At 39.6% G+C, this 14,940-nt stretch overlaps 1 protein-coding gene across 1 annotated transcript in view; it reads right to left on the reverse strand.

Annotated features, from left to right (window-relative positions):
- Positions 1-10,917, reverse strand: part of CCDC83 (coiled-coil domain containing 83) — a 37,897-nt gene extending 26,980 nt beyond the window's left edge. The window contains exons 1-2 of the mRNA XM_067038336.1: positions 10,823-10,917; positions 4,485-4,569 (exon numbers count right to left, since the gene is read on the reverse strand). Of these exons, the coding sequence (XP_066894437.1) occupies positions 4,485-4,569; positions 10,823-10,917 (180 nt within the window). The remainder of the gene's footprint in view (positions 1-4,484; positions 4,570-10,822) is intronic.
- Positions 10,918-14,940: the final 4,023 nt, after the last annotated feature.

Here is a 14,940-nt window from a genome sequence, read left to right on the forward strand (position 1 = left end):
TGAGGTAAACAACAAGCTGACAAAGAAAACTTTAAAAGAAAGCTGCAGGTGAGATGTCCAGAGAGAGCTTTGAAAGCTCTGACATATTCCTGGGAATCTAAAAGGCCACATGCATGTATAGGCATATATATAAATTTAATAACATCTATATTAAACTTCCCAAATCCTGTATGAATTTCAAATAGAAAACAAATGTGTCTGACAATGTTATAAAATTCACTACGTCTGAAAAATTATTTTGAGCTACATACCAAAATAAAATTTATTTAAATATATCCACCAATATGCTAAAAAATGACATTTATCTTACGAAGTGAAGTACATTTATTATTTGAGGGAAGAATAATTATCATATTATAAAATAGAAGAAAGGAAATTTAGTAATTAAGCTACAAAGAAAGGATTAATTTTGTTTTGTTATAAGGCCATCTCATGGCCTTTTTAAAAAACTTTTTAAGACTCACAAGAACAAGAATAGAAGTTGCCCAAATAGGACACACAGTTCCCATCTACTATTCACCCAGCTTTCCCCAATGATAAAATCTTATATAATGATAGTACAGTATCAAAACCAGGAAATTGACATTGGTACAATGTTATTAATTGAACTAGAGACTTTATTTGGATTTCACCAGTTTTTACATTTTTTTTTAGTGTATAGTTGTGATATTGTAATCTATAAAAATATATTTATTTGGTCATTCAGATGACTAAAACATATTTCTTAGCTATACTTGGTTTTCACCCATAGTTCCTGGTCCACGGTGCCCAAAACCCTTGGAATTTCTGCCATCACAATTGGGTTTATGTTAATGAAAGTGACTTTTGAATCCCACAGGTGGGGAGAGAGGGAAGGGGCCTGGTTGCCAGGAGAACCAAACAAGTTATTAGAGGGTTGGAACTTTCATTCCCTCCCCCTGATTTCCGGGGAAGGGAGTGGGACTTGAGGTTGAATCAGCCGCTATTGGCCAATGATTTAGTCAATCATGATTATGTAATGAAGCCTCCATTAAAACCGGACAAAGGAGCGTCTTTTGGTCCTTTTTGAGAGAGCTTCCATGTGACACTGTGCTAGGCCCCAAGCTTCATAAGGACAGAAGCTCCTTTGTTCAGGGCATTGTTCTATGTATCTCTTCATCTGGCTCTTGATTTTGATTCATATCCTTTAATATCCTTTTCATGATGAATCAGTAATCTAGTGAGTAAATGGGTTTTCCTGAGTTCTGGGAACCATTCTAGCAAATTAATTGAACATGAGGAAGGGGTTGTGTAAGCCTCTGATTTATAGCCAGTTGGTCAGAAGCACAAATAACAACCTGGAGCTGGCATCTGAAGTGGAGGGTGGTCTTGTGGGACTGAGCCCTTTACCTGTGGAATCTGATCCTATCTCCTGGTAGGTAGTGTCAGAATTGAGCTGAACTCTCAGACACCCCGTTTGTGTCTGAGATTTGCTTGCTGGTGAGAGGAAGCCTCCACACATACAAGCTGGAATTGGGTCGGGAACACTTTCAATAGGATTATGGGGCTTCCCTGGTGGCACAGTGGTTGAGAGTCCGCCTGCCGATGCAGGGGACACGGGTTTGTGCCCCGGTCCGGGAAGATCCCACATGCCATGGAGCACCTAGGCCCATGAGCCATGGCTGCTGAGCCTGCACATCCGGAACCTGTGCTCTGCAACGGGAGAGGCTACAACAGTGAGAGACCTGCGTACCGCAAAAAAAAAAAAAAAAAAAAAGAATTCTGTTACATATACATATGAGAAGTATCACCATGAAGATGGCATTTGAAGCCATGATGTTAAATAATATTATCCAGAGAGTTTAAAGTGAAAGAGAAGGATTGAGATCAGAACCTTGATAAATACCCTAATTAAAGGGTGGTTCTAGGAAAAAAACAATGAAAACCAAGAAGAAATGGTCAGAGAAGTAGAAGGAAATTTAAGAGTGATATCCTGGAACCCAAAGGAAAGAGAGTTTCAAGATGACAGGAGTGACTGCTGGAGTGAGGGGTAAAGAAAGGACTACAAAGAGCCCATTGAAGCTGGCTAACTGGTCATTAACAACTTTTGCTAGAGCTGTTGTAGGGGAATAGCAGGAGTGAAAGTATGTATCGGGAAGTAAGGATGTGGACACGCTGAACTATGAAATACCTAATGATGTAGTGGAGCAATGAATGCAAACAGAAAGAAAGATACTAAGTGAGGTGATCATCTAAACAGAACTAAACACATAGGAAGAGATGATGGGTAGGAAGGAAGAGGGGCATTTCCAATTTCGACATAACTGAAGAGAAAAATATATCTTGCTAATGAGTCATGTTTAACTTAGCAATTTAAATATCTGTGACCTCAAATTTTTTTCCTCCCACTGGTGTTTGTGTGAATCAACTCAATATATATCTATTGAACATCTACTCATACTGGGCCTTTCTGGAGAAACAAAGGTAAGATTTGATTGCTGCTGCCTAAAGGGCTTTCAACTGAATAATGGAGAAATATTTTTACACAACATCCTAGCTCAGATGGGGGGAATGAACAGGGGCTAGCCAAGAGAAGAGCATTTTGGGAAGAGGAAACAGCCTTTTTGTTGTACAGGTTGTACATAGTAAGGTTGTACATGTGTTGTACCATAGTAAGAAAAAGATCAGGTTTTCTAATATTTAAAAGAAGCAGGGGTAAGCAAAGGGTGGGGCGGCTGGAGACAAGATTGGAGAGGTGAGCAGAGCTCAGCTTTTGCAGGGCCTTGAAGACTTTAGGAAGGACTATGGATTTTACTTTCTGTGCAGTAGGAAGCCACTGCAGGGTTTTGTTTTTTTTGTATTTTTTGTTTGTTTTTTTTTTTGCGGTACGCGGGCCTCTCACTGTTGCGGCCTCTCCCATTGCAGAGCACAGGCTAAGGACGCAGGCTCAGCGGCCATGGCTCATGGGCCTAGCCACTCCGCGGCATATGGGATCTTCCCGGACCAGGGCACGAACCCATGTCCCCTGCATCGGCAGGCGGATTCTCAACCACTGTGCCACCAGGGAAGCCCCACTGCAGGGTTTTAAGCACTGTTTACCGTATTCCAAGGGTAATTCTGGTTGCACTGTGGAAAATGTACTGGTTAGAGGAAGGATGGGTAAGAGATGATGGTGGCTTAAACTGTGGCAATAACAGCATAAATGGAAAGAAATAGATACATACAGTTGAGCTAGAGTCTGCATTACTATGCTCCTCACTGCTGGGTCCACTAATGACTCCAAGAGCAAACTTAGACCTATCGCATTCTTGAGCTAATCCTCATGGAAACAAGAACTTTGTTTCTGGCTCCAATTGATGGGTTATGGGAAAGTGATTCCTCAGTCCTGATCTGTTGTCCTTTCCACAACCAAATGGAAATCGCAAAGCTGGCCTGGGAGTTCCCATGCTGACCACTAGGGGATGTGCATTGGCCCCTTGATGGCGGCTCACTCTCATGTGCTCTGGAATCACGTCATGTGGAACCTGCCTCCAAGTGCCTAAGCCAGACTTCCCCTTACCACTCTCATCCACAGACTTCAGTTTCTTAGGTCCTATTGCAAGTGACTGATTCTTCAGAATCATGACAATGTCAGGGTCACAGTTATATCACCACCAGGGCTTGTCTTGCCCAATACATATTTGCTGAACCAATGAACAAATTCACCTTATAAGGAAGACAGGAATCCTCATTTTACAAGGGGGAAATTGAGGCTTACACCAGTTTGGCCCAAATGACATCAGCAGTAAGTTGTACAGTCAGGATGCAAATTTAGGTCTCTGACCCAAATTCTGTTAAAATTTGTAGATATAGTCTTTTTAGACAAAAACCAAATAAAACAGGTGTGGAAATTTCAGGGTACATATAAAATAAATGTTTTAATAGCAGACACCCTCAGTATTTCCTCACTCATGAGACCCCTTAAGAGCTAAGTTGTATGCGTTATTATTTACTGCTTCCCAACTTTATTTCTGTTGGTCCTGATAGTCATATACAGCACCCCTTTGATAGTCATTTTATTCTAATTTCATAAAAATAAATCACTTAAACAATAAATTAGTCATTTTAACAACTGAGATTGTACTTTTCAGATAATATTTACATATGCACACACTGAAAATCTAAAGGAAAACAGATACAGAAATTGAAAATAGAGAACCAATGTTTTATAGTGTGGTTATATAAGAAATTAAAAGATAAATTTGGTTGCAGAGCTTTAAAATTTTCAACATAAGATTCAGTGTCCACATGATCTAAATAACACAATTCAAGCTGACTTCCTTTGACATTATAATTAATATAATAAGAACAGCAGTATCCTCTTGTCTCCCATGTACAAAAATATATTTAAATATAGTGTAAATTTATCAACTCCAAGGGCTAAAGAAGATAATTTCCTAGAGTTCATTTCATCATAACTCACAATTTTTTAAAGCATTTGTGTAAATGTTTAATGACTAGATATTGGCTTTAAATTTTATACTCACTCTTTCATGATACTTTTGGTTCTTTTCTCTAATTTTCTTTATTTGAGCCATGCATCGTTCTACTGCATTTTCCTTTATTTGACAGCTGATAACAAAGACAAGATGTATTTTACGATTATTTGCCTTAGGAAAAACTGAGATAAAATTTAAAAATTAATCTAAATTAATTTGAATTGAAATAAAGTATTAAACATATTATAAAGACCTATTTAGGGATAAGAATCTTAAGTGAGGGGCTTCCCTGGTGGCACAGTGGTTGAGAGTCCGCCTGCCGATGCAGGGGACACGGGTTCGTGCCCCGGTCCGGGAAGATCCCACGTGCCGTGGAGCAGCTGGGCCCGTGAGCCATGGCCGCGCTGAGCCTGCACGTCCGGAGCCTGTGCTCCGCAACGAGAGAGGCCACAACAGTGAGAGGCCCGCGTAACACACACACACACACACACACACACACACACACACACACACACACACACACACACAAGAATCTTAAGTGATTTTGTGTTTCTGAGTATATTTTACTCACTAAAATATGTATTAGAAAGATAACTTCAAGTTTTTAAAAAATCAATCCCCATTTGTATTTCATAGTTATAATTTTTATACTTTCTCATTATAAATAATTCAGCTTAAAGGGAAAGGGCATCCAGAAAACATGTTTTCTAGAATTCCAAAAACATTCATATAAAAATAACAAAACAAAGAATTTACAGGGGTAAGCACAGCTTCTTGAAACAGTAAGGTAAACCAGGCTGACCTACTGGTTCAAGTTCATTAGTATACCATCTCTTCTATAAATAGTAAAAGCTTCTTTCTTTCTTTTTCTTTTTCAAAGCTTCTTTCCTGACACAAATACATTTCTTCAACACCCAACAAGTATTTGTTGAATGTCTGTTAGGTACGAAAGAGAGATAGAAAAGTACAGAAAGACTTTGGTATAGGCACTTGATAGCTGTTTGAAGTGTTAAGTGTATCTCTATTAACTAATAAATCTTACAACTTTAAATCTGAGACCAAAATAAAGGAAGAGGAATAGCTCCATGTAAACCCCTTGCCTCAATTAAAAAAACAAAACAAAAATATAGCACTTCTGTGGTACAGTGAACAGAGGAGTGGTTAAAGAATGAGAAACTCTGGTTTTCGATCTTGTCCCTATCACTTCTTACTTTACATGACCTCAGACAAGTCAATTTTCTGAACCTCAATTTCCAAGCCATCAAGGGAGAGATAACAATACCCAGCTCTATGTATTTGTATAAGGTTTAAAATAAGAAATCATATGTGAATGTTTCTAGTATAGAGTAAGTGCTTAGCAAATTTCAGTTGAATTTGAATATTACATCCTCAGTCCTTCCCCCAAAATATTTATATTCATGATATTGTAAACTTAGTAGAGAGAAAAATAAGGCTCCTTCTTTCCAAATGAAGAAAAAAACAAAACATGAAAAGAAAAAGTGATCAAGTCCTTTAGTGGCAAAAAGCTCTGTTTGGATACTATGAAACTTGGGTTTTCAGCCTGGTTCTCCACCTAAGGACTCAACCATTCTAGGCCTTGGTTTATTCTTCTGTAACTAAGAGAATTAAAGGAGATGAACTCTGTGCTTCCTTCTTGGTTCCAAAATTCTGCAGTTGATCTGAGTTCCCTTTCACGTCTCAGACACACAACACAGGTCTAACGAGCATCTGCTATGTCTCCAGCATTGTTTTAGGCAGTTTAGAGATAATGACAAACAAGATCTTCATGGCCCTTGCCCTCAAAGAGCTTACGTTTTACTAACCCTTAAAGAAAAAAACACACGAAAATATTACTTACACACTGTGATAAATGCTGTGGGGGAAATGACAAGTTATGAGAAGGATGGTAAATGGAAGGGACCTCTAAAGATAGGGTGGTCTCCAACAACGGTAAGAAGACTATAGGTAAGGATAAACCATCTTTTACTTCTTACCTCAATAAAGCTTAGATGTGTACAAATTTGAAGGAATGCCTTCTCTACCTCCCATTTTTAGGGGAAAAATAAAATGTTATAAATGAAAATTATCTGAAAAGAGCCTATGCAGATGCATGCTCATTACTTACATAATTTCTGTAATTATAAATACGGTGATCCCAATTTTGTGCATGGGTTGGGGGAAGCAGGTAAATGAATCACAAGTGTGTGGTCTGCATCGGTTGAAACTGAATCTTTGAACAGGCTGGTTCACAGACTGACTCCCTGGCTTCAGCCGAGAGCCTGCCTTGGTGATGGATGACTAACTGTGCAAAGACCAGGCTGGAGACTACATCCAGTCTCAGGCCCAGCTACTGCAGGGGACACATTTATACTAAAAAATCATTTGTTGTTTATCCAAAATTCAAATTAAATTGGGCATCCTGTATTTTTATTTGCTAGGTCTAGCAACCCTACCCTCAGCCCGCCACCCTTTCCCCTCTGAGAAGTTAGAAGCAAGCAACCTACGGCTTTGTCTTGTGTTCCCTCTGCAGGGAGCAGTTCAGAAAGGTCTAAGTGGCGTCAGCAAGCCTGGGGGTGGGGTGGATTCTGAGAGGCCCTAAAGGCTTTGGCTGCTTCATCAGGCCCCCTCTGGAGCATATGGTAGTTGCAGGTGTAACTTCACCTAGCCTCCCCTTGGAATTCACTTCAGTCTCCTCAGGCCTCAGAGACGGATTTACCAGGATGCAGATGAAGCTGAGCCTCAGAGCTCCACACCATTAGCCACTGTGGGGATTCGAGCCTCACTGTTCTCCATATAATTTTTCCTTTTCACATCTCCCTTATCTATTCAGTGCCCTAGTAACCCACACATCACACTAAATGCTGACGCAAATAGGATGATAAACCAATGAGGTAATATACAATAAAGTGCTTTGAAAAGGGTATCACACTGTTCTAAAGAACAGCGATATGAAATTAATAGTAATGCAATGTGTCACCTTGCCCCTTCCCTCCTTATTAAAATGTTAGTTGATGGAAGAAATGTTCACATATTGAGGTATGGGGAAGTCATTCTGGCTTATACATGCTTTGGCTTGAACTTTATGCTAACTAGGACAGCCTGTGGCCTGTCAAACATGCATTGTACATCTGCTTTAACCATGACAGAAAAGAATGCATTTAAAAATCAAAATGGAGTAACCGTGGTTCAGGCATTCAAAACGGAGTTGGGTGGTCATTGTGGATGTGGTTTCACATACATTCCTGCATCACTAACAACCTGAATTTTCTGAACTGTATCAAACTCAAAGACACCACCAGACGTTTTCAAAACAATATCTGCCAGCAGCTGTGAGCTGCAACCTTATGGTCTCAAGTTCTCCCCTTATAACTATGTGGTGATTTTGGACCCCAACCAATCCTTGCTTAACAAGCACCCTTACTTCTTGCCAGCTCCAATCCTAATTCTTGACAAACAACGTGTAACTGTGGTTTTTTGCCTATATAAGCCTCCCCATTTCGTAGTCAGTGGAACACAATTCAAGTGCTTCTTGAATCTGTGTCTCCTGGGCTATAGTCCTCAGTTTGGCTTGAATAAAACTCTTTTCTATTTTTATTACAGGTTGTTTATTGAGTATTTGCATCAACATAGTAATGTGTCAACTTCCTTCTTCCATGCAATTTCACTGAAAATTCTGAGAAAGAAAACAAATTTGGATTCCAAAAAAGAATCTATAATTTTATCTACTTTTTAAACCCACAACTATATCCACGCCTATTTCTATATCTATGTCCATACTCATTGTAGAAAACTGGGTTTGGGGGAATAAGTATAAAGGAAAAAATAAAAACCACCATTACCTAGAGATGATCACTTTATAGATTTAGCATTATGTAATAAGATATTTTGAGAGAGGGAGAGAAAGACCACATTCACATAACTTTTAATACAGTATATTGTTATAATTGTTCTATTGTATTATTACTTATTGTTAATCTCTTAACTGTGTCTAATTAATAAATTAAACTTTATCAAAGGTATATATGTATAGGAAAAAACATAGTATATAAAGGGTTCGGTACTATCCGTGATTTCAGGCATCCACTGGGAATCTAAGAGCATAATCTCTGAGGATAAGGGGTGGGGGTAGACTAAGACATGATCACTTTATAGGTTCAACACTGGCAGTCTCAGCTTTTCACAAACAACCATATAGGTTCATGACTTTATTTTCTTGAGATAGATTTTTTTTTAAGTTAACTGTTTGGAATTGACTACCTACTGTGTGCCCTCAGCTCTTTGTCAGGAGCTGAGATTGTACAAGAGAAATATAAGATGCTGCCAGGGGACCCTTGGATAATCCTTCCTCAGATGGTGGAGGGAGGTGTCCTGGCTATTTGTCATGTGACAAAAGTCCTGTCACCTCGGAACACATGGAATGAGTAAAGCGTCACCAGAAGAGCACAGTAAGGCCTAGGCTGTTCCAGTCCATGAGATTATTTATTTAGTTTTAACAAAGGAAAGAGAACAAAAGCACGGGAATATTCAACTTGTGTCTCTCACTAGATCATGAGAATTTTTAAATGTGTGCCTCTTTGTAAACCTCTGTTAAAGAGGAGAAAGACTGCCCTCTGGTTGACCCAGAAGAGAGAGAAGGAGCTGTAATTGGATGTCATCACTGTGAGCCATGGAAGCAGATTAGAGACCAGATTGTAATCACAGAGTTGGACTTTTTGTCCACCTCTGCTAAGACAAGATGAGCAAAGTTTTCAGTTATGCTGAGAAATGAGTGCAGGTACAATCTGGTCATCACTTAATTGTTATCTAGAAAATAAAGGGAACTTCGTTAAAAGTCCCTTCCCATGGATGTTTCTCTCTCAGTGTTCTGACCCTTTCACTCACTATCTTCTAAAAAGAACATATGAATAGATTTGGAGTCTTGCAAGGAGATGGATGTTGTTAAAAACAATTCTCTTAAACAAAGGCCTAGTCACCAGCAGTGTGAACTCCTGACTTTCAACCTTGTTGCCCTCCAGTAAATGGCTTCCCATTTCCAAAGCCCAGGTGTTCCACAGGGGTCTGCTTATCTGACCCTTGCCTAAACCCCCAGAGTCTGCTCTGCCCTCTCCCTCACTCTGCCATTTCTCACTTCCTAGACTGTGGTCAGCTCCTCCTCACCCCAGCCTTTTTTCCATAAACCCTTCTGGCCATGACACTATGTCTCCTTAACACCTGTTCCTCTTTCAGAGATTAGCTCAACATTGCTTCCTCAAACAAGCTTTTCCTGATCTATTTCAAGTCCTTCAGTTACACCATTACCCAGCACCCTACACTTTTCTTTCATAGAATCTTATTTAGAGCTGTGTAATTTTTTGAAAAGACTGGACTAGGTATTTAATGTCCATCTCCCATGCTTCGTTAGGGCAGGGACCATGTGGTCCTGTTCACTGTGTCCTCCAGTGCCCAGAACTTGCCTTGTATTTGGTAAACATTCAAATACTTGTTCAATATGCATGAAGTACATTCTTATTTGAAAAAAGACTGACACTTACTCACTCACTCCCTAAGCGTTACACATTAAAACACCTACCCTGGGCCCAAAGTTGAGGTTCAAAAGCTCTCAAGGGGCTTCCTCTCCGTTAGTTGGATAAAACATAAATACAGGATATGTATCACCCCTACTTTTGTCTCCATCGCCTGGGACAGAGACATTAAGAAATATTCTTATTGGGCTTCCCTGGTGGCGCAGCGGTTGAGAATCCGCCTGCTGATGCAGGGGACACGGGTTCGTGCCCCGGTCCGGGAAGATCCCACATGCCGCGGAGCGGCTGGGCCCGTGAGCCATGGCCGCTGAGCCTGCGCGTCCTGAGCCTGTGCTCCGTAACGGGAGGGGCCACAACAGTGAGAGGCCTGCGTACCGCAAAAAAAAAAAAAAGAAATATTCTTATTAAAAATAATTATCTCTAAATCACTTGGATTTGATCTACAGGCATTTGGGGATAATGCAAATTGGAATGTCTAGAAATTAAAAAATAAAGAATTGTCCTCTTTTACTCTTCTATAGATGTACACTAACTATTCTATGCTGTATTTGAAGAGGTAAGCCTGCAAGCTGCTGTGTATATGTGGAGGAGTGACCAATAATACAATGAAGGGAGGGAGGGAGCCAAAACCCATTTATGAATGCTGTTTCATAGCTACTGCTTGGCTTGTGTTATAGTCAATGTGCAAAAACTTTAAAAAATATGCACATAGCACAAGAGTGCAATTATGCCTCCAATCCACCTCCAGTCCAGCTTCGCTGATACCTTTTGAGCACTTCATTTTCCATTGGAGTCATATGAGTCTTAGCAGCAATGATTGCCACTTATGTCTGGGAACTTTGGGATTTCATAATCTAAGCTTACTGATAGTCGAGAAGTGCTTCACTGATAGGCAATTTGACTTCTTTTGGCGGTCCATCTTGAATATCCTTTTTATTTGTTTTCGATGTGTTTTCCATTGTGTTGCTCAGCTAGAAAGAAGAATACCTGTTTAAAAAAGAGACATAGGAAGAATAAATAAATTCTTTGCTTTATTACGAGATAAAGCACTGCTGGGACTTAATTTAAAACTGGCTCTTCCATCCAGATTGCTTCCATGTCCCGAGAGCTAACATCCACCACAATGCTGGGACCTCATGAATCAATTGGATTCTTGAGTCTGGTGAGTTCCATGCTTAGCCCAGGTGCAGCATTCCCCCACCCAAAACTGTCTGAGACTCACTCTTTTACATTATCCATCAACAACTGTTGCCCCTGTGAAGCTTCTTTAAGAGCAAGGGCTAAACTTTTTCAATCATTTAATGTCTCCACAATGTTTGGTAGAGTGCACCACATGTAAAAGCAGCTCGATATATGTCTTTTTTTAAAAAGTAAGACAAAACAAAAGCACAACTTTCTTTTTTTTTTCTTCTTCTTCTTCAGTACGCGAGCCTCTCACTGTTGTGGCCTCTCCCGTTGCGGAGCACAGGCTCCGGACGCGCAGGCTCAGCGGCCATGGATCACGGGCCCGGCCGCGGTGGGATCTTCCTGGACCAGGGCACGAACCCGTGTCCCCTGCATCGGCAGGCGAACTCTCAACCACTGTGCCACCAGGGAAGCCCAAACAGCACAACTTTCTATGAGCACCAAGAGACTAGGCTCCAAAAGAATTAGAACTGGGATCCAAAAGAATTAGGTTTGGCCAGGATTGTTATAAAGAACAAATAAAAGGACACATTAAAGTGTTTTTTAAATGGTTGAGAGGTTTACAAATGCAAAATAATAAGAAGAGTGATAATAATAATGTTATTAACAGTAACTGTTCATCAGCTATTAATTGCTTTTGTAACTAATAATAAAAACTATTATTTTTTTAAACGAGAAAATCAGGCCCAAGGTTCCTAGATTTTTATGGTAAGCAGAAATAGCTTTGTGGATTTGGTATGGATACTAATGCACATCTTTTAAGATCATAGTCTTCCTTGACAGATTTTTATCTTTTGATTTTTATTAATCTCAAGAAAATAAGTGCCTAACCTTCAATCAGTGTGTTAGTAGTTGGGTGTGGTAGAAAGAACATAACGTTTGTAATTATTTGTTAAAATGGCCGGAAACTCCATGAGAGTGGGGATGATGTAATTCTTGTGCATTACTCTATTTCCCCACCTAGCACAGTAGATGCAGTCCTTGTCAAATGAATGAATGGACAGGTGGATGAATCAGGCAGACATATTTTAATCCTAGAACCACCATCTTCTACCTGTGTGACCTTGAGTAGGTTACTGAATCTTTTTGAGCTTCAGTTCCATCATTCCTAAAGTGAGAAAAAAAACCTTATTCTAAATGCTGTAGTAAGGATTAAATAAGTTAATATTTAAAGCACCTAGCATAGTGTCTGACATATAGAAAGAGCTTAATAAGTACTCTGCCCCTTTAGTTATGGCTCCAGATTATGCTTCTTTAAATTTCAGGTAACTAAAGCAGAGGATGTCTGCCTGCTGCCAAGTATGATGAGAGGTGAAAAGACTAATCCATGTGGTTTGCTACTGTCAGCCTTCATCATTGATTTGGATCACTGAATAGGCAATCTACATAGGTCATTCAGATCCAAAGTGGAGGAACTCTCTGAAATGAAGACACACTTTTCCCCTGCAGACATGCTGCTTACATAACCAGACCTCCAGCAAGGCTCAGTCTTTGTGGCTGAGACTTTTCTTTTCCAGCCAAGCATGTTCATCTTTGCATCCTAATCGATTCTAGTATTCATGCATGCAAATATACTACAATATTTTTAACTGAAAATCACAAAGGTGACACATCAGAAAGATTTAATATATTAAGACACGGCAATATATTAAGTGATATCTTCTCAGGTATGAAAGTATTGAGAATAATTCTATAAGCTACATACCAAAATGTTTCATTATACCATCACAGGTCACAGAAACTTATCAGCTAGGAAAAAAATTTGTTTTCTTTTGTTTCAGATGCAGAATTGAATTTTTATATTATTTTCTATTTTAGAATTAGAATGTTTAAATTGACTGTTGCACAAAAACAGCATGCTGTCAAGTGTTTCATTTTATAATAACAGTATTTAACAAAAACTTTTACTATAAAATATTTTATTTAAAAGCTAAAACAACATTAATTTCTAATTTTCTTTCTGAGTCACATAGAAGAGATCAAGAGTTATGGTTCCCAGGGCTTCCCTGGTGGCGTAGTGGTTGAGAGTCCGCCTGCCGATGCAGCGGACACGGGTTCGTGTCCCGGTCCGGGAAGATCCCACATGCCGCGGAGCGGCTGGGCCCGTGAGCCATGGCCGCAGGGCCTGCGCGTCCGGAGCCTGTGCTCCGCAACGGGAGAGGCCACAACGGTGAGAGGCCCGCGTACCGCAAAAAAAACAAAAAAAACAACAACAACAAAAAAAAAGAGTTATGGTTCCCACCTATGGTACCCATCTGGTGCTGGAGGAAAAATGACCTCATCTTGCTCGATTACTTCAGTTACCTGGCTCTAATGTTTTCAACTCTCTGACCAATATACAATTAGTTACCTAACTGCAGCTCATGGCAGAGGATTTTAATAAAATATGAGTGAAAATGTAGATCCATTAAGCACAAATGATTTGTGCATTAACTATATTAAGATTCATTGTTTCACACACTTTACAGAAAATTAGTAAGCCAGTTGGATTGCCTGCTTAATAGCTGCCTTTTTGCAATAAGGTGATGACATTACCTCAAAATGTACTTTTGCATTAATGTACTACAAACAACGGGGATTTTAATAAACATTTACAAGGATTTACAGTTCCTGACCACCTAGAGGATTTCTATCTCAGCATGTCTTTTTTTTTTTTTTTTTTTTTTGATGTGGGCCATTTTTTTAAAGTCCTTATTGAATTTGTTACAATATTGCTTCTGTTTTATGTTTTGGTTTTCTGGCCCTGAGGCATGTGGGATCTTAGCTCCCCAACCAGGGATTGAACCCTCACCCTCTGCACTGGAAGGCGAAGTCTTAACCACTGGATTTCCAGGGAAGTCCCGGATTTCTGTCTCAGTAAAAGGTGAGAATTCTAGAAAAATAGTCACAAAGTAACGTAATTATCTTCCAGGAAGATTTCACTTAAAATAATTCCTGACAGACACCTAATCGGCTTTGTCAGTAATTTCAAACATCTATTTAATGCCTGTTCTCTGTGTGGCAATTTTCCTGGCCCTTGGTTATAAAATGTAGAAGAGGTGAGCTCTCTACTCAGACTGATAGGAAGAAAGAAGCATACTCCAGCAGAAGCTAAAAAAAAAAAAAAGAGCAACTTTAAAAGGCTTGAGAAAACGATATAAGTAATGCATGCTAGAGAGATCTTCGCCCAGGGCATGACCTTTTGTCTGTTTTTCCTCTCCCAACTGTCTGGGCATCAATAACACACACTATATAGTGAGGGCAGGTGAGGAGGGTGGGTTTGAAGGACTCAGGTATCCAGCCTTTTCAGAGACTATTTCATAATCATTTTCTGTCAGAAAATGTTTCAAAAAATATTCCCCAAATGCTTCTCAGTGAAAAGTAAGAAGTCTATTTAGTAAAAAGGGACATATAGTAGCCATCTTCTTCAAATGAGCTGTTATCCCATAATGCTTTACTTGACTTCGAAAAATTACCCAAAAAACAAGGAGTGTGTCCCTTCCTGCACAGTCTCAGGATCCTGGCTCAATACCTAGAAAGCTCCTAATGACTTTTTTCATGGCTTTGTGGAGCCATGGATATCCAGAAGCCTCCTAATGACTCCTTTCAAATTTTGTGGAGGCTGGGAGGGAGGGCAATTCTCCCTAATACCTTTCCAGACGTTTGAAATGGATCCTGATGTTTGTTAGCTAATGATTTATATAAATGTAGATTAAAATGGAAGATGTTTACTTAATAGCATTAGTAATGACAAAAGTTCTGAATAAGATTCCATCAGGGGTTGACAGCACCATTTAGTTAAAAGGTCTCTATATGGG

The sequence above is a fragment of the Kogia breviceps genome, chromosome 7 (assembly GCF_026419965.1).
Source record: "Kogia breviceps isolate mKogBre1 chromosome 7, mKogBre1 haplotype 1, whole genome shotgun sequence".
NCBI lineage: Eukaryota > Metazoa > Chordata > Mammalia > Artiodactyla > Physeteridae > Kogia > Kogia breviceps.